This window comes from Convolutriloba macropyga, chromosome 7 (genome assembly GCF_964194025.1).
Source record: "Convolutriloba macropyga chromosome 7, txConMacr16.3, whole genome shotgun sequence".
Taxonomy (NCBI): Eukaryota; Metazoa; Xenacoelomorpha; order Acoela; family Convolutidae; genus Convolutriloba; species Convolutriloba macropyga.
The window spans coordinates 19,880,270-19,905,601 of NC_134474.1; the positions used below are offsets into that span (position 1 = coordinate 19,880,270).

The 25,332-nt window shown below is 37.2% G+C and overlaps 3 protein-coding genes across 3 annotated transcripts in view; 1 reads left to right on the forward strand and 2 right to left on the reverse strand.

The window, feature by feature from the left end:
* Window positions 1–16,154, reverse strand: part of LOC142342973 (uncharacterized) — a 46,097-nt gene extending 29,943 nt beyond the window's left edge. The window contains exons 1-4 of the mRNA XM_075394654.1: window positions 15,620–16,154; window positions 14,536–14,692; window positions 7,326–7,447; window positions 6,926–7,068 (exon numbers count right to left, since the gene is read on the reverse strand). Coding sequence (XP_075250769.1) covers window positions 6,926–7,068; window positions 7,326–7,447; window positions 14,536–14,692; window positions 15,620–15,759 — 562 coding nt within the window. The 5' untranslated portion in view covers window positions 15,760–16,154. The remainder of the gene's footprint in view (window positions 1–6,925; window positions 7,069–7,325; window positions 7,448–14,535; window positions 14,693–15,619) is intronic.
* LOC142342683 (tubby-related protein 4-like) overlaps window positions 1–25,332 on the reverse strand; it is a 450,983-nt gene that overhangs the window by 207,611 nt on the left and 218,040 nt on the right. The gene's annotated exons all lie outside the window — the stretch shown is intronic.
* LOC142342684 (apoptosis-resistant E3 ubiquitin protein ligase 1-like) overlaps window positions 16,320–25,332 on the forward strand; it is a 330,839-nt gene continuing 321,826 nt past the window's right edge. The window contains exon 1 of the mRNA XM_075394172.1: window positions 16,320–16,339. The gene's annotated coding sequence lies outside the window, so the exon portion shown is untranslated. The remainder of the gene's footprint in view (window positions 16,340–25,332) is intronic.

Below are 25,332 nucleotides of genomic sequence, written 5' to 3' on the forward strand. Positions count from 1 at the left end.
TTTAGGCTAATAATATCAGGTTTTCGATCAATATTTTGGATTTTATGAACATGTGCGTGAATTTTCAAAAAGTCTCCAAAATTGAGGGGCCCAGCGTCACTCAATTTTTAAAATGCTTCGATTGAGCTCAAAATTGGTGAATCGCTTTATCGGCTCAAAAAACCCTGCAGCGCAAAAATTTGGGCAGTTTCAACTATTTTTTTACGAGTTATAACGTTTTTGCTGCAGTGAACCTGGGTTTTTTGAAAAGGCTCGGATAGGGGACAGGTTATTGGCTATGAGGCTATGAAGAACTTGTTCAGAATGATTGATATTGCTATGGTTGGACTGCTCATGAGTGAGGCTAACTGAATTAACAATAAAATTGGGCATATTCGGGTATTAAGATGCATTTTTGATCACTTTTTCTTGAAATTACACTCGATTTTTTGTGATTTTAGTTACTTTGGCAGTCTTTTCTCAGCTTGTATTGGCACTAGGGGGCTGTGAGTGCATATTCTGAGAGATATAGATGTGGGAGTGCTGATGGTATGGTTAATTGTTGTCAGAAGTGAATAATTTTGACTCTAGTGGGAAATAACTGGATTTTTCCTGACAAAATTGTGGCGTTTTGAGAGCTTATTTGGGTTTAAGTCTTCATAGTTGATACTGGGATGAGCTGGGACTGGTTTTTATGGTACTACAGAGCTAGTGCGGGGTTGCACTAGGGTTGTAGGGGGTATAGGTGGCTTCAATCGGGTCATATGGGAGATAAAATGACAAAATTTTTGAAGCAGTGAATTGAAGCAGAAGCGCGATTTTCGTTTTGTCGTCATTTTTCAACATATACTTGGAAATATTGGGTTTTAACGGTTGTTTGAGGTTGTAACATGAGGGTGGCAGCTGTGAGTAGCTGCTGGAGGCATTTGTGACAGTTTTTGGCATATTTTTGGGGTATAATTTACACTACATTTTAATCAATTTTAACGCACTTTGGTAGGGTTCGATATTTTTGTTGTAACTCAAATTTTATTGATTTTTGACGGGATTTTTGGGTACTGGGATGTCAAGCGTGAGCAGTAGGATGGTCTAGGGCTATAAAATGGGTCTTTTTGAAGGTTTTTTGTAGGAGTTATCATTGAATTCGAGCGGATTCGAAAAGTGTCAAAAATCGAAATCGGGCTCCAGCTTCACTCGATTTTTAAAGTTTTCCAAATCGCTTCAAAATTTGCATGTGGGTTCCTCGGCTTGAAAAATGCTGCAGCGCAAAAGTTTGGGGTGATCGGGGCATTTTTCACAATTTTATGACTATTTTTCTGAAGTGAACCTAGGATTTTCGGAAGGGTCAATTTTAGGCTAAGTTTTTGGTACTTAGAACGGGTCGAATGGGGTCAATAATGGCTGGAATCGCTTCTACTGGATGAGGGCTTTTCAGAACAATAGGTTAATCCAGGTTCGGACAAGTAGTTTTGGAGATATATCAAAATAACTGGATTTTGAGGTCAAAAATTTTTGGTTTTTTGGCAATTTTTGGGCTTTAGGGATAAGTTGCTCAGGCTTGTTGGGCTTTTGAGGAGGATGAAGGGTACTGCTGGACTGTACTGGGTCTGTACATACTAATGGATATAGATGGTTATGGGTAGAGGGTCGAAGACTTGACATATAAGCTCAAAAATGATGTTAAAATCCAATTTATCATAGCCACTGGCGAGTTTTGGAAGACTTAAGTGTGTAATTCCTGCATCTATTACTATTTCTCTCAGTTCATAGAGACTTGCTAATACTGATTCGTAAGTGGGTTTGTGGTAGTATCTGAATTTGGTAACTAAACTGAAGATATAACGTTCAGAAATGGGGTCGAAGTAGATTAAAACAGCCAATATCAGGTGGATATCTAAGTCTAATTGCACTTGGGGCTGCTGGGTACCAGCTTTTGACTTGTCGGGCTAATCCCTTTGCCATTGCAAGGTCTGCTGATATACAGTGTGCAAAAGAGTATGGTGAATATAAGATATCTGTTGGAGAACTTAGATATGTTGCATTTATTTCTTGACTAAAATGGTTTAAATTTTGATTAGATGAGCCTGGTGAAGATTTTTTCGATTGAGATCTAGTTACTGGTTTGTTTGTTGAACTGCTGGGCTTTTTCCCTGAATATTTTGCTATACTTGCTCTAACTTGATCTAGTTTTGTCTCTCTACTTGGTGTATTTGACTGTTGTGCTGCTTGTGCTGATGCTTTTATTGCTTCGCGTTTTTCTTCTTGTTCCAGTCTGGCACGTGCATTTTTTGGTCTAGGACTGCCTGATCTTCTAACTTGGTTGGTTAGGTAAGGGTTTGTTCTATCTTCTTGATGCAACATTATTTCTCTATCACGTTTAAATCCGCGTACATTTTTCCGCTGTCTGTAGTCTGTTGATTTGAATGAACTTTTCTCTGGTTTTCGTTTTGGGTTATAAGGTCTGGCTCTTATTTTTCTATCAGTTAAAGCAAATTGTTCTTCGTGTGTTTCTGGAGGCGATTCAATATCGAATGGTACTATTGACGGTTGTGGCTGTTGAGATGGTAGAAACATTTCATCATCTGATGAGGATGATACTAGATGATACTAGATGATACTGATATCTGACACAAGGAGGCTCGGTAATTTGCTTTCGCTTTTCGGCTTAATTGTCTACCAAACTGAACGAAAGAAACCATCAAAAATTCAATTATTGTTCAATAATAGTGTGTATAAAAAAGCTTCCAGATCAAATCTCTTAGTAAATTAAACATTGCCACTCTAGAAGCCGATGCAGCCTGCCATTAGTAAGACTACCAGACAAGAAAAACAAAATCATATAAACAATATTAACATCCACTGTCTATTTTAAAATTTAATAACAAAGTCAAAATAGCGACACAAAACCAAAACCAGACAAAATAATTTGTTTCACTAGAAAAAAGGTGGAACCAGTCCTTAATGAGACTCAGTAGCAAGTAGACAAAAAAGAACAGAGGGCAGAGTTAAAAAAAAACGTTTACATTATTTGAAAACAAATAATTTCAAATAATGAAAACATTGGATAACAACTTAAATCCTTAAATAAGTTTAAGCTCAATCAAACCTCTATTTGAAGAAATTGAGAACTATCATTACAAAGAATATGTCGTACATCAATAAAAACAAACAACAAATACAGAAAACAAAATATCAATTAAATTTTGCAAGAAAACGCGTGTCTAAGCCGTTAAAAACATAACTTATTCAGCAAACTATAACAAAAAATCAACAGCATCTTCTTTTGAACACCAAAAAAGTGATATGTGACATCTGAAAAATGATACTAGGTATCAAGTTTTACTAAGAAATACATTAGTATTTTTGAAAGCAATTAATAACATAAAAACATTAGCTATCAACATAGGTAATGAAATCATTACAGAGGTTCAATTATTTCTCCATGGAAAGCAATTGATATCTGTAATTATTCAGAATATGCCATACGCTAAAAAACGACAAAAAAACTAACTTTTGCAAAAAAAACCGTTTTCGATTCTTTAAAAACAATGCGCAATGCCGAAAAACATTATAGGCTTATTTGTGCCTTTCATCGGTATCAATAATGTGATATGCGACCTTTAATTAACTAGACGAGATAATAAGTCAGAGAACATCAAAATGCGAGGCAAAAAAATCCATCTATATTTCGAAAACAATTCATTTCTGAAGTCATGAAAAACTTCAGCTGTCAACTGAAATCAGTAAATAGGTTCCCTTGTTCATTTATAGGAGGCTGCTTAGACCTGAAATTATCCAAAATTTTTCATACGACTACAAAAAGAACGAAACATAGACAAAAACCAAGATCCTATTAAATTCTGCAAGACGGTGTTGAAGTCGGTAAAGCCATAATCTACCCACTATGTGGTCATGCAAAGTCATATACAAAAAAAGATATGCATATGAAAAAAAATGTTATAAGAAATATCATCAGAGGGCCATAAGAATGTTATAAGAAATGTCATATGCAATATAAGATAAGTGATATGCAATACACGATACCGATATGTTCAATTAAGCTTTCTTTTGAACGCCAATAATGTGATATCTGACATGTCACTAACTTGAAAAAACACGAAAAAGAACTTCAAAGATAGGGAACTGTCCTAAAATCACAATTTTTGTGAAAACTCGTAGTATAAAAAAATCAATAGTTAAAACGTAGAAATGCAATAAACAATGAACATCAGACTTTGCTGTGCTTAAACTACAAGTGGACCGAAAAAGTGAAGTATTTTTAAAAGTCAAAACGACCATGAGCTTACAATTAAAAAAAACTGTATACGTTTTGTTGAAACTCCACAGGAAGCCAATTCGACCTGTCTTTAGTTTGCCTTGATATGAATTACTATGTTGCGTATTTAACATAACCGACTAAACGTCGGAAGAATTGCTCTTGAACGACTAGTGGGAGCTCCAATCAATTGCAGCCTGCTTCAGTCGGGGGGGGGGGGGGTGGGGGGGGAGAGCCTAAGTGTGACTAAGAAATTCTACAGTGGGCTTCAAATAACCACATTAGAGGTTAACATATACCACTATTAATATTTAAAGTAAAAAATGACACAGTTTCGGCGCACTTTTCATTTGACTTTTAGTATTAAATTGCCGCCAATTGAGTTCAGCTGCTTGAAATTGTGATTGAGAGAGAATTTTAGATCACGCGAAATGCGAAAAGTCAAGGGCGTAAAAGTCACTCGAAAAGTCAAAATTGTCAAGCAAAAATTTTGCATAAAAAAGACACACGTTTACAATAATTGCTATGAACTACGTTCAAGAGCAATTAAAAAAAAGTAAAATAAAAAGGCAAAATATTTTTTTTAAAGACAGCGACTGATTACAATCCAAATTATTTATGGACTGTAAAAGACAACGATTAGACCAAAACTAGCCTTGCTATTGGGATTCATCGATTAAAAACACGTAATTGTGACAAAAAAAGACTATTTGGTGCTACTTTTGATGAAAAAACAAAATTTGAAAAATTTCGCAAACATTTCAGCCAAAAATTTGGATCAGAGTTCAACAATAATCTTCTGTCTGCAGAAATAAAAACGAAATACACTATAAGTAACAACAAAAATCAGTCAACACTTCACAAAACTTTAAACCTCGAGAACTTCGTGGCAAAAAACGAATTTCGAAAATTCTTTTTTTATTATATAATCAACGCTAGGCGGGCTTTCTAATGATAACACTCACAACCCTCTACTATGGATATATCGGTCGGCGAAAATTGACCGAACTTAACAGCTGACAGATTGCCAAAAAGTAGCAGCAATAGCTTCGTAGATTTACAGTCTCAAAAAGATAGGAAAAGAAACGGACAAAGAAACTTTTTTGAAATGCTGGGATGTTGTAATTTGATTAGAAATCTGTTAACTTATTGCTGCTTCTATTAGCTGTGCTCAATACCCTTCGATTCGAGAGACACGCACTCACTTATCTCTTTGAATTAGAGTCAAGAAAAGTCCATTTCAAAGTGCGGAAATAATTTCTGAGATTGAGGTAAGTCACGTGTGACCAAAAGCTTAATCATGCAAATGAACAAAAAAACTTGTTTACTAAGAGTAAGAAATTTCTTCAAGCACGCACTTCAATTGACATTCCATGAAAGCATGAACAAAAGCACATTTGAATTGGTTGTGACGTCATATGGTTCTAACAAAATTCTTGACAAAACATAGCCGGCAGATTGCCGGAATAGCTGCGAAAGAATAGACCTGCGTGCCATATAATAAAGATAGAAACAGATACAGATCTAAATTGAAAAAAAAATCGACGCCGCTCAAAAAACTAGGCTAAAAAACATTCAGCGATAAATTTAAAAAACTTGTTAAAATTCATTCCACAGAAGCCTCTTATTAAGGACCTTTACTGCACATATAAGTTCCTTTGACCTTAAACAAATTCAAATTAAACTTAAGTTTTAAAGTGCAAAAGTCACGTATGATCAAAATCTAATCACGCAAACAACCTAAAAACTTTAGCTAAAGCGAGTGAGAAATGACGTCACGCGCGCAAATGCCGTTAGTGAGAGGAAGAAGTCATTCAGAAAATTTGACTTTCTCAGCTTTGCTGTGTGAACAAATGTAAAACGAAAAAAGAGCGTCAGACGACGGAACAAAAAAAAAACCAAGAGCACCGCAATATAGCTACGCTCAGCTTACAGCTTCGCAGCTATAAAAAGAACAAGAGAAGCCCAATAATAGCATAATAGTCTCAACTGCCGTTCAGGGGTATTAAAAAAATCCATTTGAGCATACAGTTTCTCAACCACTAAAGTGGGTGGGAACAATAACTATCCTTAATACATGTACACGAATGTATCCAATGTAATCGCCTTGATGCCAATAATCAGATAGTTTATTGCAGCATAAAAAACTGACAAACGTTTCTTCGAAAACGACATCTGGTTGAAAAGTTAAGAAGAATTTAGATGAACTTAATAGTTTTCGGTTGAAATCTGTTTTATCTTGCGAAGCATGAAATCCAAAATTGGTCAAATGTCATTTCACATAAAAAAAAAACTATTTCCTCGTCATCATATGTGAGCTATCTAACATCTAAGCATATATCTGTGTATGAGATATTGAAAAAGCCTCAAGACAACAAACAATTGAGGTCTCTTTCAACGATACGTCAATTTAGTTACGTAAAAGCTTGACAAAATAAGTTCATTGACAGATATATGTATTATATATCGCGCCAATAAAGATGTAAATCGGCCAAAATTGACTTAACAAAAGAAGGCAAGCTGTTTTAAAGTTCTAACTCATAATTTCTAGAGGGTTGGAAAATTACTGGCCTTTCGCAGGGGTAATACAGGAACAGTGTTTGTTGAACGCTCCGTATCAGGCTGGAAATCAAACAGGGCAGTGCAAAGCGGCCAAAATTCACTCTGGTCAACAACTTCGACGTGATTGGTGGGAAAGAGGCCAGTTTTTTTTGGCTCCTTCATCTGAGCTATCTTCAATTTCTCCTTTCAACCAATTGGAGTCAAACTGATCCAGCACATGAACGATTTGACCCTCCTTTAGGGATAGGCAACTAAAACGATTAAGTAATATTTGATGGAGTTGATATCGCAGTGAACAGCAAAAAAGCCGAAGCTAAATAAGTACCGTTTCCTATATACTCTTCAACAGAGTTTCTTATATACTCTTTCAACACACCATTTCTCGTTTCTTCAACTTTAACTGTTATTGTTTGTACAAATACATTTTAATCAATATTTGGTTTTATCTGAATACTTGGATTTGTCTACATTTTTGTCAGAAAGAAGTAGATAAACCACAAAATCATACCTTGGATGTTGTGCAGAATAATTGTAAAGCACTTTGCATATACTTCCAGCACCAGGAGATGTCACGCTCTTTTTCTGATTAATTGTGTCGCTCTCCTCGAGACCCAATTCCAAATGTCCGAACTAAAATGAAATGAGTGCATAGGTTTGCTGCTTGTCTCAAATTCCAAGTTGACATTTACTTACGAAGAAATAAAGCAAAACTTTAATAAGAATTTGCCTTGAAACTCCAACTAAAAATAAGAATTTGCCTTGAAACTCCAGCTAAAATAGCGCCTCAGAATGCCAATAAAAACCACAAGACTAATTGAAGACAAACAAAATAGGTGCTCCCAAAAAGACTTAACGGATTTTTTCCGTTGCCCCCCCCCCCAGCATAGAGGGTGCATATTATAGAGGGCGCGCCCCAGAGGCAGATGCCATACTTTTACATAATGATTTAACATGTAATGACACGTGCTCTGTAATTGAGGGGGGGGGGGGCATAACGTACTGGGGGGGGGGGGCACCAACGGAAAAGATCCGACTTAACGATTGATTCTTTATCAAAGTCAATAAAAACACGTGCTGCTTGGAAAAAGAACTCCGCTGATTTAAATTTTTCAAACAACAAAACAATCTCCATGCTCCCGTCATTTTTTCAATGAATCCTTCATTATTTTAACTTCAAAAAAATTAAAAGAGCAAGTAAAAAGACAAAAGAAATGACTGACCGAGAAAATAATTACTCATTTCAGTGACTTCCTGCCAAATTCGTTAAATTAAGAACTTTGAAAAATCATTGTTAATATTCATTGAACATAACCAATCGGCGAGCGGTTCGCTTCGGTAGTAGCAGCTGCGGCTTAGGTGACAATGGGTTCCAAGGGCGGTACGGGGGTCCAAATAACCAGGTGGAGGTGGAGGAGGGGCGGAGTGGTGGCGGTGAGTAGGCAGCGCCGGCGGTGATGGTGGTCGAGGTGAGGTGGGGGGGGGGGGGGTTTGAGTGGGAGGGGAGTTTTAAGAGCAAGAACCTTGATTCACACCAATGATTTTGTCTCCTAAAATTGTTTTGGTGAATCGCATTCTTAGAGACTAGTCAGGAGTAAGGCCGAAAGAGAACTTAAAGCCCTCCGGGCTTTACGTCTATCCCGTTTTTGAGGATAAAAAAATAAAAGGGTGAGACGAAAAAGCGGTCAAGCAAAAAATCGCATAACGAAAGCCAGAGGACTAATATAATTGCTAAAAATTTCTAAAAGAACATCTGAAAAGGTAAACAAAGTCGGGCGAATTGGTCACAAACGATTGGCCAACGCGCTGGCTTAAAAGTCCAACAATGAGCAGGTGGTGGAGATTGTGTGAAGGGTTGGAGTGGGCGGAGGGGAATTCAAACTCTGTCTCCAAACGAGTTTCGGTGAATCGAATTTCCAGAGTCTAGTAAGCCCAAAGGCTCTAAGAGAATTTAATGCCCTCGGGGCGCTACATGTTTATCTCGCTTTTGATGATGAAAAGTCAAAACGGTCCAACCAAAAATCTGTCAAACGAAAAATTGCATAAAATAGGGGACAGGGTCTTCAGAAAGAAATGTCAGAGAGAAAGAACCTCGATGTCAGAGACAAATCAAGGCGAATTAAGGGAAAAATGCTGGAGATCAAAAGTTTCGACGTACAAAACATAACCAATTAACGTCGAGCGAATTGCTCTCAAACAACTGAAAAGGCTCTATGATAGGTTAATGCCCACTGAGCGCTACTTCTTTATCCCATTTCTGAGGACGAAAAGTCACATGGGTCTGACGAAAAATTGCATAAAAAGACCAACAGGATTACTATAATTGGTACCAACTTCGTTTGAGAGCAATTAACAATAATTTCCTAGAAAATGCTAGTTAGATCATTTATGATTAAACATATCTACTAAAATCAGCGTTAATGAGGGTAATAGATATCACGCCACGTAACAGCAGCTGGAGTGCGGTATCAACAAATGAGTTAAAGAAAGAGAGTGTGTGTGTGAGAGAGAGAGAGAGTTAAAATGTGAACGAGAAAAGGAAGGAAAGGAACTCAAACCAACAGAGAGGGAGAGAGAGCTTGGAATATTTTCCAGGATGGGATTCGACTCTGCAAGTTCTAGTTTTCTGGTTAGCAATTGTATAGAAAAACTGAATGCAAAAATTAAAAAAAAAAATTAGAATTTCCTAGCAGAGAAAACATTCCAAACCCCTTTTTCGTTTCTGCAGTTCTGTAAAGTAAACCATCGGCAAGACTTAAGAAGATTCGTTAACAGTAATGATCGTGAAATAGGATAAAAAAATCAAAAATTTTAAAAACAATTGCAAATGTCAACAAAATCTTGCTAAAAATTGTCATAATGATATCTTCAGAACCATTCCATTATCTCAAGAGACCACTCAGTATCCATTTGCTAAGACTTAAATGGTTTCACTGGCTCATAAAGATCAATAAACTTAGAATATGATGATAATTCTCCAAAAATTTGAAGAAAAATTGAATTTTGTCAAAAATTGCTATAACTCGAGTCATTAAAATATTGATAACCATTCCATTAACTCTAAAATATGTGACAGCTTATCAGCAAAACTTGATGGAGGTCCCTAGGACCCTGCTGCCGGAAAAAATAAAAATCAAAAATAATTTAATGAACTTGAAAAAAATTGCAAATGATTTTGCAAAAATTCGTGACATTAAAATCTTGAAGAACAATCCATTACATCTAAAATTATGCAGTAACCTACTATCAAACACTAGAGGAGTGTTCGTGGCTCTTGAGGGTGGAGAAACCAAAAAATGACAAAATATTGCGAAAAACTTAAAAAAAAAATTCGCAAGTTTTATCGAAATATTAAATTTGTGATATTAAAAAATTGAGAACTATTCAATGGATATTTTTAATATCACAAATATTAAATTTGTGATATTAAAAAATTGAGAACTATTCATGGCCAATAAAAAATTTCCAGTAACTTATCAAACCCTAACGGAAAATTGCTGAACACTGAGGCAGAAAAGACCTGATAATGACAATGTCAAAAAATGAAAAGAATGCAAATTTTGCCAACAAAGGCTACAACTCGTGATGCTTAAATCTTGAAAACTATTCCATTACATCCAGATACTATACAGTAACCTATTATCTAACCCCAGAGGAGGTTCGTTGGCTATTGAGGCTGGAGAAACCTAAAAAAAAATGCCAAAAAATTTCAAAAAACTTGAAAAAACTTGCAGTTTTATCAAAAAATTGCTAAAATTTGTGATATTAAAAAGTTGAATACTATTTCAAGGCCAACAAAAAACCTTAGTAACTTACTATCAAACCTTCAAGGAGGTTTTCCGGTCCCTGGGTCTGGAAAAACCTGAATAATGACAATAAATGTTTAAAATGCTGGATTCATTGAAATATTGATAACCATTCCATTAACTCTAGACACTATGCGACAGCTTATCATCAAACCATGGAGAACTAGGACCTTGGTACCGAAAAAAATGATAGAAAATTCAATAAGATTAAAAAAAGCAAATATTTTTTTAAAATTGCTCTTCTTAAAAATCTTGAAAAACATTCCATTACATCTAGAAACTATGTAGTAACCTGTTATCAAACCCTGGAGGAGGTTCAGTGGCCCTTGAGGTTGGAGAAACCTAAAAATGACAAAAAATTTAAAAATTTAAAAAGTTTTATTAAAAAATGCTGAAAATTGTGATGTTAAAATGTTGAAAACCAATCCAATACCCCCACAAACTATGTAGTAACCTCTTATCAAACCCTAGAGGAGATTCTTGGAAATCTTGGGCAAAAAACCTCAGAAATGACAAAAAATTCCAAAATGCTTAAAAAAATGTGAAAATTAGTATAAATTTGCGTGTTTTCGTTTGAATTACCAAAACATATAGCACTAAAAATGGTCAAAAAAGTACATATTGCTTAAAAGAATGTTTATCAACTTCAACCAGCCCCTTAATTAAAGACTGGTCCAACAAAAACTTCGAAAAAACGGAAAATTGACCAAACAAAAAATGACCTTTAAACCTTAAACTACGGCCTTCCCAGTAGCTTCACCACAATAAGCACTTGACGGACCACCAAACTCGGCTAAGGGCCTCCAGTTTATCCCGTTGTTAAGGACGAAAAGTCAAATGGGTCAGACAAAAAATCGGTCAAGCGAAAAAATCGCATAAAAAAGACCAACAGAACAATTATAATTGCTACAAACTTCGTTTGAGAGCAATTAAACGGAAATGCCGTGGCAATGGAAATCAGAGTTTTAGTTCAGATGAAAAGTGAAAAGCTTAAAATTATTTTGGTGAATGTGCCTTAGTAATAGAAAAAAGAACTAATTGTTTTAGTGACAGAAAAAGTTTCCGTTGTCTTTTTAAGGGTTCCTGCTGCCATTTATGCTGTTTAGTATACCTCTGCGAATATGATACGAACGCATGGAATTTGAGCAAACGAACACCCCTATTCGTAAAGCAGAGAGCTCACATACAACTTGAATTAACGTGACTATAGAGTTCTACGAGCACAGAAGGTTGAAACTAGACCAGGAAAAACAAAATTGAGTTAGGGACCCCGCTAAAATTGTTCCAATATTAAAAGCAATGATCTTCGGATTTATACTAGAAGGCAGGGAAATTAGCATATTTGATGCAAAAGCACGAATAAAAATGTGCGCCCGTGTTTCTTTGTTACCTAAAAATACCATGTTACATATCATCTACTTGTTTGGCATAATTGGGTTACAACAAAAACCGAGTACAATTGCGCGCATGAAGAGCAGTTTGCACTGATTGCGTCATTGTATAAACTAGTTAACTCGTAATAGATGGATCGCAAATCTAGTCAATATTCCAGAGTGAATCACCCTTATTATCGATGCCCAAAGTCCGCGAAAACATCGTAGTGAGAAATAAGGGACAATCATTAGTCAGACAGAAGTTCCTTTGAAACTGCAGAGTTAAATGCCTGTTAAATTGCGAAGAAATGAACTTCATAAGCCTTCAACCAGCAAAGAGTTCTTAAGAGAAAAATTGAAGCTGAGACAGGCAGACAGATAAATTTAAAGCAGTCAAGTGAGCACGTTTAGTGAGAACAAATATTTTCATCGCAGATTGGTTTAACATTTCCGGTTTAAACACTGAGCGAAAAAAAATTAAATTGGGAAAGTATTACGAAATGCTCCAAAATAGGCGAAGCTCAATTTTCTTGAAGGCTGCTCCAGCAGGGAGGATGACTGTATATTGTTTCAGAGAGACTTCAACATCACTACGGGTCCTCAAATGATGTTGTTACAGCCTGTAGTTCAAAAAAAAAACAAAATTTGAACATTCGAGCCAATTGAGTTAAGCTTCTTAACATTATGAATGAGAAACAGCAATTTTGATCATACGCAACGAAAAACTCAAAGGCAAAAAAGAACATAGCTGGCAGATTGCCAGAAAATAGCCGCAATAGCTTCGTAGATCTGCAGTCTCGGAAAATCAGTAAAAAAGACACCAAAAAATTCTTCTTTTCATTGAAGGATGATATGTTATATTTTGATTAAAAATCTGCATAAGTTTTTGCTGCCTCCATTAGCTGCTCTCAAATAACCTTCATTTAGAGTGACACACACCAATTTGACCTTATCTCTTTGAATTAAAGTAAATAAAAGTCAATTTCAAAGTGAGGAAGTCATTATTGAGAGTGAGGTAAGTCAAGTGTGACCAGAAATTTAAACACGCGAGTCAACAAAAAACTCGCTCCACTAAGAGCGAAAAATGACGTCACACACGCAGTTCAGTTAAAATTGCATGAACGAATGAACAAAAAGCAGATTTGAAGTGGTTGTGACGTCATATGGTCGTAACAAAAATCGTGACGACGAAATAAAACCAAGAGAAGGCCAATAATAGCCCTAGCTATCGCTGTGCGGCTATTAATAACTGAAGGTGAAATCAGTCAAGAGAAAACTTGCATAAACAAAACATAACCAACTAAGGTTGGAAGGATTGCTCTCGAACAGCTACTGGAAGCTCTAATGAATTAGCCTCGAATCAATCATTAGAGGTTAATATATACCACTATTACGATTTAAATTGAAAATGGTACCAATTTCGGCGCACTTATCATTTGACTTTTAGTATTAAATTGCCGCCAATTGAGTTCAGCTGCTTGAAATTGTGAATGAGAGAGAACTTTAGATCACGCGAAACGCAGAAAGTCAAGGACAAAAGTCACACAAAAAGTCAAAAACCAGTCAAGCAAAAATTTTCCATGGAAAAAAGACACGCACGTTTGCAATAATCGCTTCTCTTCGAGAGAAATTCAAAAAACATCAGGCAAACTCCACAAGAGACTCGAAATTAAACTTGGTCAAGAACTCGAGAAACTACTCATCTATACGTCAGATGTCACTTTGCTTAGCTATCTCTTCAAATAAGATTTATTGGACAGGCGCTACGCTGAATAAGAATACCGACACCATTTAGAATTTGGAAATTTCAACGAGGTAACAAACTTTCCTGGTCAACACAAAATTAGGGTCCGAGGAGAGCTAACGCCTTATTTTGTTGAGACATCAGTTGAAATAAATCAAAATCTGGAAAGGTTCTTCGAAAATCTTGATCCACTGAAGCTCAAAAATTATCATTTTGAACAAAGTAGTCATACTTTTCCGAGTTCAGTCAATGGGTAGCTGTGAAAAATTCTAATAAGAGAAAAATAAAACTTTAAATGACATCTTCAAGATTTATTCCCTAAAATTGCAAATGCTGTTCCAATCAGAAACTTTAATTCACAATGTTTAGCATCAAAACTCAGTCGCTGCTCTTGAAATACAATCATCACAAGAATACTCAGGAGAAAGTCCAAAAGAAAGTCAAGTCAAACAGGCCAAAAACTGAACAATTTGAACTTCTTGAAGAAACAAACCATATCGACTGCTCTCAAAAAAATTGTCACCAATGCACAAGACAATTTTAAGTGGATTTTCAAGCGCCCCAATTAAGTGCATTGTGTAATGATCGAATAATTTCTTCAAAATTGAGGTTGAAAATTTTTAGTCGAAGGTTTAAAAAATCAAAGTCAAGACAAAAAATCTTTGAGAGACAAAGACTAACGTAAAGACAAACGACTACAATAATTGCTTTAAACTTCGCTATCAAACGTTGATCCTGCCTATTATTTTTAGTATGATCTTGCCCGTTATTTTAATAGATTTATGAGCTTCTGGTTACCTTATTGTCGCCATATTTAACAGTTGTAGTTGCAGGAGGCGGCAAAGAGTCGAGGACTTTGTTGAGAGAGTAGTTGGGCAGTAATTTCTCAATCGGGACCAATGATACCCGCCTGCACTCGGGACATGTCAGCAGCTTATCACGTGAAAAAATCAACCTAAACAACACACTTTAATTTACTCAAGAGCATTGTGGACATGAATTCTCAGAAACTGGTTTGAATTATAACCAGTGGTCAACCAGATTCCCTTTGCCCATGTTCAAGTTTTCCCTAGAAATTTTAATCAATTCTAGTAAAATCATTAAAAGTACAGTAAAGTTAGGTACAAAATTCTGAGAAATAGACTTGCGTGCCGTAAAATACAGATGGAAAAAGATACAGAAGTGAGTTGATAATAGTTATCGCCACCGCCTATAAAACTATAAGTTTATTTCAAAGGAGGTTGTTTTTGGGTGCAAAAAAATTTTCCCGAACCGGCGATCTCCGGATTGACAGCCAGTCACCTTAACCACTCGGCTGTCGGACCATACAATCTGTTCTCTTACAATCAATTTTGTTTTAGGAACAGATTCTGTTTCTGAATAACCGCAATTTAGGTCACGCAGAAAGCGTGAAATCAAGCGCGAAAAAGCCATTTAAGCAGTGACGAGACAGAATGTTCTAGAACAAATGTAAAACGAAAATGAAGCGTCAGACGACGAAACAAAAAAAAAACCAAGAGCACCGCAATATAGCTACGCTCAGCTTACAGCTTCGCAGCTATAATAAAAATCATTAAAAGTACAGTAAAGTTAGGTACAAAATTCTGAGAAAGGAACATCATGGGAAATCTTCAATAAATTCTCCATTTTCTGCACAATTAGCTCAGCCGAATATTACGAACAATTCCTAATTATGGCGACATTGACTCTTTAAAGATCAATTCACACCTCATATTAAGCATTTAACATTGGAGTACCCAGAATACCTGAATCGAGAAAAACGAAGAATGATTCTTATCAATAATTTGAAATGAGAAACAAAATGGTACCAAAAGTACCAGACGTGGAATAATTAATTGATCTCCATTTGTTGATGACTTACTTGAGACAGTCCAAATGGTATGTATGCTGACAAGGCAGAACTCTGTTATCGTTCACTCTCAATCTATCCAGGCAGATTGCACATTCAAGAGATCGGCCCAGAAGCTTCAACATTGTCACGTCCGTGGATATCGGCTCCATAATATCCGATTAAACAATCTGGTGAAATCAACTTCCTTTTGTAAATTTCTTTGTTACCGCTATGGTTACTATGGCGACTACTCTTCGTAAAATTTAATATTATTTACCATAAAGCATATAACGATTCATCAATGCCTTTGTGGCGTTAAATGTCAATTATTCGCTTTGAAGTCAATGACGTACGTAAGAAATGACGTAATTATAAAGGCTGCTGCATATCTCAGAGCAATTTAATTGTTTTTTTCTCGATACCTTTCATAACCATTCATTTGCGTTCTACGATTGTTTCACAAATCATAAAGCAGCATCATTGGTTTCAGTCCAAAATATGGTATGGATTTATTGCTGTTACTACCGCGTTTCCATGGACAAACCTGAAAAGATAAAAGAATGTCCTGCGACACGAAATAATTGATAATAAAGAGCAGCATTAAAAGGCACATTAACCATTATCACAGTAACTAACATAGTGGCCTGATTATGTCTCAAAATATCCGAAAAAGATTCTAAATTGAGATAGCAACAAGGGCCATTAATTTAGATTGCAACTTAGCCTAATAGTTGTGATAAACTTATTAAAAAGTTTCAGAGATGTCAAATGAAAGTGAATACACTGAGCTACCCAACTTGAGGTTTCTTGACCAAATATCTATCGGTTCAAATCAAGATGCATAGAGGGCTAAACCTAATTCCCGTCCGAGTCCGGATAGCTTAGATGATGTTTTCCTGTCAAAAATAGCCAAGACAATTGAAAGTCGCATCAGTATTCTTATTCCCACGTGCATTGGTCAAGATCGAAATGATCTTATCCCTATCATAAGAAATTAAATTTAAGCTGCCATTCATAACGCTATTCAGCAGGCCATAGAGGCGATCAAGAAAGACCTAATGGCAGGAATCATGCAAAAAATTGAAAACGAGCTTTTTTACCAAGAGGAACGATGCAGGGTTGTAGCAATGGCGCAAGTTGAAACTGTGGAGAATTATAACAGAAGGGATAACATCAGACTACTTGGTGTGAAAGAAAGTGCGAGACAAAACGAAGGGATTCCGGTGGGGGAGAAAGATTCCAAAACGACAGAGAAGGTTATCGATGTTGCGTCATCTATGAGTGTCACTCTCGACGAGAGAGAAATTTCTACTGCTCAAAGACTTTCTGTTGGCAAAACTGGAGAGCGTACCATTATTGTGCGTTTTGCAAGAAGAGTCATGAAAACTGAAACGTGACGAAACAATAAATGTCCTCGAACGACAAGGTATTTGAAGACATATCACCTTCGGAAATTTGGCTTTCGGAAAATGATAATCCAGTCTCCTAGTAAATGGCTATAAAAGTATTTTATCAAAAAATAGTGATTCAAAAGGAGGAGGCTTAATGATACAAACTAATGATAAATGCTCCTTACAAACAACCTACAACATGACAGAAGAGTCATTGGCTGTTAAAATCTAAAAAGCATATTTTCCTTTTGAAGTAATTTACGATAAACCAAGGGCAAACAAAATGGAGTTTGTAAAACTTCTGGATGATATGCTGAGCAATTTCAATTCGAAAACTTTCCCAACGGTTATTGGTGGTGATTTCAAAATTGATACCTAAAAAGAAGAATTTACTCACACAAAATTAGGTAAACACAACCAACTCCAACTGTTTCCGTCTTCTACAGGGCAAACCAACCCGAGTCACCGATCGTTCAGTATCGTGTATTGATCATATTATATATCAAAATTTGCTGTGATTGTGCTATAATTTAACATCAAATATTTTCAGATCACTGTCCTGTGTTGCTCCAAAGGAAAATTCAACGAAAAACAAACCAACAGTAAGCTTATAAGAGATACAACTTTTCTCCATCAGCGTTCTAAGGTTGAGGAACACAATATCCTTTTTGAATCACAAACCAACTGAAAATCTTGAAACAACCTACTGCTGTGGAAGAAGGGCTTTCGACGAATTTCCTAAAGTTTTCGTTTCGATTACTGATCGATATGCGCCTTTGACTTTGCTAAACAAATTTAAAGACGTTTGGATACGACTCGAAAAGAGCATCAAGAGAGCAAAAATGCGCATTACAAGAAGTTCGAAAATTCTATCTGAGACGCAAGACAAAACCTCAATCTTCTAAATAAGCTCAATGGAAAGTCTTATCAATACTACGATTCATAAATTACAGTACTCTTTTCTGAGTACTGAATCTAATCCCTCCACTTTTGAGGTTGCGGAAAATATTAATGAGTTTTTTTACACGTTGCCAAAAAATTTAAGCAAAGTACTCCAGTTGAACTTATTATTTATCCTAATGACGTTGAAATGTCAATAAGAAACCTTTCAGTATCCGAAAAAAAGTAATCATAAATTCTCTTGCGGAAGAAAAGATCGGAAGAAGCTGAAATTATTAACATAGTTGAAAAATCTACAGGATCTGTGATCACTCGTTATCTAGCATCACTAATAAATCAATCCTTCAATGCGGGCTGCTTCCCTTCAGAACTCAAAAAGGCTAAAGTAATTCCTCTACTCCTGGATGGTTTCCGGTTGGATGAAAATAATTATAGACCAACCTCTTTTAATGGTTTGGAGCACAATATATGAGAGAACAATGTTCACCAGAATATTTGAGTACATGGAGATATTCAATCTACTATATTCAAATCAATTAGGCTTCCGGAAAAAACATTCAATAAATGATGCATTGACAGAAGTATCCGAAAAAATAATAAGTAAAGCAGAAACCGTCAAATTTCTTTTCTTGACCTCAAGAAGGCTTTTGACACAATAGATCACCAAATTTTACTCAAAAAATGCAACTATATGGTATTCGTCAATTATTTAAATTGATTCAGCAATTATTTATCTGAAAGATAACAAAAAGTGACAATAGCGGGTGTGTCATCAAATCGGCTAAATGTAGGCTGGCGTTCCACAGGGATCCATCTTCGGACCACTCTAATTTTGATTTACATTAATGTGTGCTCTCAAATTGATGTTTATCTCTTTGCCGACGACACTACTCATGTGGCTTGCACTGCTCACGTGAAGAAATTCAAACTGATCTTCTTAAGATAACGAAGTAGCTAACCGTAAATAAACTAAAGCTTTCCATTGAATACAAAGGCAAGTGATTCCAGCCAACAGTTCACAATTGAATCTGATTATGTTATGAAAAATGAATAAAAATATCTTGGGATAACAGGTGATTCAAAGTTTTCCTACCGTTGGCAAATCAAATTGGTTGTTGCAAGACTGATTAGGCAATCTGGGGGTAATCTCAAAGCGAAGGCACTTAGTTACACGACACCAGTTACCCGAATACAATAAAAGCGTAATAAACCCAATCATGTAGTACGACATACTGGTTTACGGATGCTGCACCTTTTCTTCTTCAGTTGTAGTGCATCAAATGCAGAAAAAATCAGTGATTTTCTTTTGGAAACGCCGAGATCATAGTAATTATTTGTTCATTGGTAAACAAAACTTTAACGACCTTTGAATTACATATTTATAAGCTTCTAAAATTTGTTCTGAAATCGTTGAATGGGCTTTATGCAGAGAAATATTTAAATCATATGTTTCAATTGCATAGATCAGGCATGTCCACTAGACGTGAGTCTCAGAGGTTACTCAAAATCCCAATCTCGAAAACCAAATTGGAGCAAAACTCAATTCGTCGCCGCGCCTCTTCTTTTATTTGCTGAAAATTGAAAATGTACTCCCAGAAGGGGAGGTTAACGCGATCAGGAAGCAGGTTTCCGATATTTAACATCAGTTAATAGATTCTTACATACTTGCGAAAAATGAGCTAGTTCGAATATTTGATGAATACAGGTGAACCAAAGCTGCTACTAAATATAATGTTTTGCCTATTTCTACGCCAAAAACTTGGCGGTGCCTTCTCCGAACGCACAGCGGGCTCATTTTCAACCTCAGAAATTGAAATTTCAAGTCTTAACATAGTTTTTGACAATTATTCTTTCCAAAATTGACACTATAGAACAAGTAGCAATATGAACTTTTTTTTGTCTAATGAGGCAATATGGTTAATAAAATATTGTGTGCTACTGGCAGTAGGAGGATGCTTAAGTTGGATTCTATGCTTAAAAGTTATAATAGTTTTTCTTTGAGAATCATCTGATTCCAAAAGTTTGTTTTAAGATTTTCTCTCTCTGATTTTTTGTCTGAGAAGTTTATCAATTTTTAATAATTGTAGATCACGCAGGAAAGCAGGTCTATTTTTCATAAACAATGACATAAATTATAAACGTTAATCTAACAAATTGCTATGACCAACTGTTTTAGCCTCGAGCAGGTATGACTCAAAACATTGCCGACTAACGTCGGCCAAATTGCTCAAAGGACTGGGGGGCTGGCTTTGTTAGTAGCCATCTGTATCTTAGCTTAGAGGTTAGCTTAAGCTTAATTGAGGGAGGTGAGCAGAGTGGGTGTCTCCAGGGGTCCAGCTTGTTGGATTACGGTTAGAATGAGGCGGAATAGGTCGTGGGGGATGTGGGGACAGGGGGTTCTGCGAGGGTAGATGGGGGACGGGCGGAATGCCGTGGACTAGGGGAAAGGGCTGCAGGGTTGTATGGGGGAGGTACGAGTGGAAAATGGGGTCAAACCCTGAGCACATCCCTTCACACCATGAGCCTATTTCTACGCCAAAAATTTGGCGGTGCCTTCTCCGAACGCACAGCGGGCTCATTTTCAACATCAGAAATTGAAATTTTGAAGTCTTAACATAGTTTTTGACAATTATTCTTTCCAAAATTGACACTATAGAACAAGTAGCAAAATGAACTTTTTTTGTCTAATGAGGCAATATGGTTACTAAAATATTGTGTGCTACTGGCAGTAGGAGGATGCTTAAGTTGGATTCTATGCTTAAAAGTTATAATAGTTTTTCTTTGAGAATCATCTGATTCCAAAAGTTTGTTTTAAGATTCTCTCTCTCTCTCTGATTTTTTGTCTGAGAAGTTTATCAATTTTTAATAATTGTAGATCACGCAGGAAAGCAGGTCTATTTTTCAAAAACAATGACAAAAATTATAAACGTTAATCTAATAAATTGCTATGACCAACTGTTTTAGCCTCGAGCAGGTATGACTCAAAACATTGCCGACTAATGTCGGGCAAATTGCTCAAAAGACTGGGGGGCTGGCTTTGTCAGTAGCCATCTGTATCTTAGCTTTGAGGTTAGCTTAAGCTTAATTGAGGGAGGTGAGCAGAGTGGGTGTCTCCAGTGATCCAGCTTGTTGGATTACGGTTAGAATGAGGCGGAATAGGAGGTCGTGGGGGAAGTGGGGACAGGGGGTTATGCGAGGGTGGATGGGGGACGGGCGGAATGCCGTGGACTAGGGGAAAGGGCTGCAGGGTTGTATGGGGGAGGTACGAGTGGAAAATGGGGTCAAACCCTGAGCACATCCCTTCACACCATGAGCCTATTTCTACGCCAAAAATTTGGCGGTGCCTTCTCCGAACGCACAGCGGGCTCATTTTCGCCCTCAGAAGTTGAAATTTCAAATCTTAACATAGTTTTTGACAATTATTCTTTCCAAAATTGACACTATAGAACAAGTAGCAATATGAACTTTTTTGTCTAATGAGGCAGTTACTAAAGTATTGTGTGCTACTGGCAGTAGGAGGATGCTTAAGTTGGATTCTATGCTTAAAAGTTATAATAGTTTTTCTTTGAGAATCATCTGATTCCAAAAGTTTGTTTTAAGATTTTCTCTCTCTTTGATTTTTTGTCTGAGAAGTTTATCAATATTTAATAATTGTAGGTCACGCTGGAAAGCAGGTCAATTTTTCAAATTTTTCAAAAACAATGACAAAAATTATAAACGTTAATCTAACAAATTGCTATGACCAACTGTTTTAGCCTCGAGCAGGTATGACTCAAAACATTGCCGACTAACGTCGGGCAAATTGCTCAAAGGACTGGGAGGCTGGCTTTGTCAGTAGCCTTCTGTATTTTAGCTTAGACGTTAGCTTAAGCTTAATTGAGGGAGCTGAGCAGAGTGGGTGTCTCCAGGGGTCCAGCTTGCTGGATTACGGTTAGAATGAGGCGGAATAGGGTGTCGTGGGGGATGTGGGGACAGGGGGTTATGCGAGGTTGGATGGGGGACGGGTGGAATGCGGTGGACTAGGGGAAAGGGCTGCAGGGTTGTATGGGGGAGGTACGGGTGGAAAACGGGGTCAAAGCCTGAGCACGTCCCTTCACACCATGAGCCTATTTCTACGTCAAAAATTCTCCGAACGCACAGCGGGCTCATTTTCGCCCTCATAAGTTGAAATTTCAAGTCTTAACATAGTTGTTGACAATTATTCTTTCCAAAATTGACACTATAGAACAAGTAGCAAGAACTTTTTTTGTCTAATGAGGCAATATGGTTACTAAAATATTGTGTGCTACTGGCAGTAGGAGGATGCTTAAGTTGGATTCCATGCTTAAAAGTTATAATAGTTTTTCTTTGAGAATCATCTGATTCCAAAAGTTTGTTTTAAGATTTTATCTCTTTGATTTTTTGTCTGAGAAGTTTATCAATTTTTAATAATTGTAGATCACGCAGGAAAGCAGGTCTATTTTCCAAATTTTTCAAAAACAATGACAAAAATTATAAACGTTAATCTGTAACGAATTGCTATGACCAACTGTTTTAGCCTCGAGCAGGTATGACTCAAAACATTGCCGACTAACGTCGGCCAAATTGCTCAAAGGACTGGGAGGCTGGCTTTGTCAGTAGCCATCTGTATCGTAGCTTAGAGGTTAGCTTAAGCTTAATTGAGGGAGGTGAGCAGAGTGAGTGTCTCCAGGGGTCCAGCTTACTGGATTACGGTTAGAATGAGGCGGAATAGGGTGTCGTGGGGGATGTGGGGACAGGGGGTTATGCGAGGTTGGATGGGGGACGGGTGGAATGCGGTGGGCTAGGGGAAAGGGCTGCAGGGTTATATGAGGGAGGTACGGGTGGAAAACGGGGTCAAAGCCTGAGCACATCCCTTTACACCATGAGCCTATTTCTGCGTCAAAAATTCTCCGAACGCACAGCGGGCTCATTTTCGCCCTTAGAAGTTGAAATTTCAAGTCTTAACATAATCTTTGACAATTATTCTTTCCAAAATTGACACAATAGAACAAGTAGCAATAAGAACTTTTTTGTCTAATGAGGCAATATGGTTACTAAAATATTGTGTGCTACTGGCAGTAGGAGGATGCTTAAGTTGGATTCTATGCTTAAAAGTTATAATAGTTTTTTTTTAGAATCATCTGATGCCAAAAGTTTGTTTTAAAATTTTCTCTGTCTTTGATTTTTTGTCTGAGAAGTTTATCATTATTTAATAATTGTAGGTCACGCTGGAAAGCAGGTCTATTTTCCAAATTTTTCAAAAACAATGACAAAAATTATAAACGTTAATCTGTAACGAATTGCTATGACCAACTGTTTTAGCCTCGAGCAGGTATGACTCAAAACATTGCCGACTAACGTCGGCCAAATTGCTCAAAGGACTGGGAGGCTGGCTTTGTCAGTAGCCATCTGTATCGTAGCTTAGAGGTTAGCTTAAGCTTAATTGAGGGAGGTGAGCAGAGTGAGTGTCTCCAGGGGTCCAGCTTACTGGATTACGGTTAGAATGAGGCGGAATAGGGTGTCGTGGGGGATGTGGGGACAGGGGGTTATGCGAGGTTGGATGGGGGACGGGTGGAATGCGGTGGGCTAGGGGAAAGGGCTGCAGGGTTATATGAGGGAGGTACGGGTGGAAAACGGGGTCAAAGCCTGAGCACATCCCTTTACACCATGAGCCTATTTCTGCGTCAAAAATTCTCCGAACGCACAGCGGGCTCATTTTCGCCCTTAGAAGTTGAAATTTCAAGTCTTAACATAATCTTTGACAATTATTCTTTCCAAAATTGACACAATAGAACAAGTAGCAATAAGAACTTTTTTGTCTAATGAGGCAATATGGTTACTAAAATATTGTGTGCTACTGGCAGTAGGAGGATGCTTAAGTTGGATTCTATGCTTAAAAGTTATAATAGTTTTTTTTTAGAATCATCTGATGCCAAAAGTTTGTTTTAAAATTTTCTCTGTCTTTGATTTTCTGTCTGAGAAGTTTATCATTATTTAATAATTGTAGGTCACGCTGGAAAGCAGGTCTATTTTCCAAATTTTTCAAAAACAATGACAAAAATTATAAACGTTAATCTGTAACGAATTGCTATGACCAACTGTTTTAGCCTCGAGCAGGTATGACTCAAAACATTGCCGCCTAACGTCGGCCAAATTGCTCAAAGGACTGGGAGGCTGGCTTTGTCAGTAGCCATCTGTATCGTAGCTTAGAGGTTAGCTTAAGCTTAATTGAGGGAGGTGAGCAGAGTGAGTGTCTCCAGGGGTCCAGCTTACTGGATTACGGTTAGAATGAGGCGGAATAGGGTGTCGTGGGGGATGTGGGGACAGGGGGTTATGCGAGGTTGGATGGGGGACGGGTGGAATGCGGTGGGCTAGGGGAAAGGGCTGCAGGGTTATATGAGGGAGGTACGGGTGGAAAACGGGGTCAAAGCCTGAGCACATCCCTTTACACCATGAGCCTATTTCTGCGTCAAAAATTCTCCGAACGCACAGCGGGCTCATTTTCGCCCTTAGAAGTTGAAATTTCAAGTCTTAACATAATCTTTGACAATTATTCTTTCCAAAATTGACACAATAGAACAAGTAGCAATAAGAACTTTTTTGTCTAATGAGGCAATATGGTTACTAAAATATTGTGTGCTACTGGCAGTAGGAGGATGCTTAAGTTGGATTCTATGCTTAAAAGTTATAATAGTTTTTTTTTAGAATCATCTGATGCCAAAAGTTTGTTTTAAAATTTTCTCTGTCTTTGATTTTTTGTCTGAGAAGTTTATCATTATTTAATAATTGTAGGTCACGCTGGAAAGCAGGTCTATTTTCCAAATTTTTCAAAAACAATGACAAAAATTATAAACGTTAATCTGTAACGAATTGCTATGACCAACTGTTTTAGCCTCGAGCAGGTATGACTCAAAACATTGCCGACTAACGTCGGCCAAATTGCTCAAAGGACTGGGAGGCTGGCTTTGTCAGTAGCCATCTGTATCGTAGCTTAGAGGTTAGCTTAAGCTTAATTGAGGGAGGTGAGCAGAGTGAGTGTCTCCAGGGGTCCAGCTTACTGGATTACGGTTAGAATGAGGCGGAATAGGGTGTCGTGGGGGATGTGGGGACAGGGGGTTATGCGAGGTTGGATGGGGGACGGGTGGAATGCGGTGGGCTAGGGGAAAGGGCTGCAGGGTTATATGAGGGAGGTACGGGTGGAAAACGGGGTCAAAGCCTGAGCACATCCCTTTACACCATGAGCCTATTTCTGCGTCAAAAATTCTCCGAACGCACAGCGGGCTCATTTTCGCCCTTAGAAGTTGAAATTTCAAGTCTTAACATAATCTTTGACAATTATTCTTTCCAAAATTGACACAATAGAACAAGTAGCAATAAGAACTTTTTTGTCTAATGAGGCAATATGGTTACTAAAATATTGTGTGCTACTGGCAGTAGGAGGATGCTTAAGTT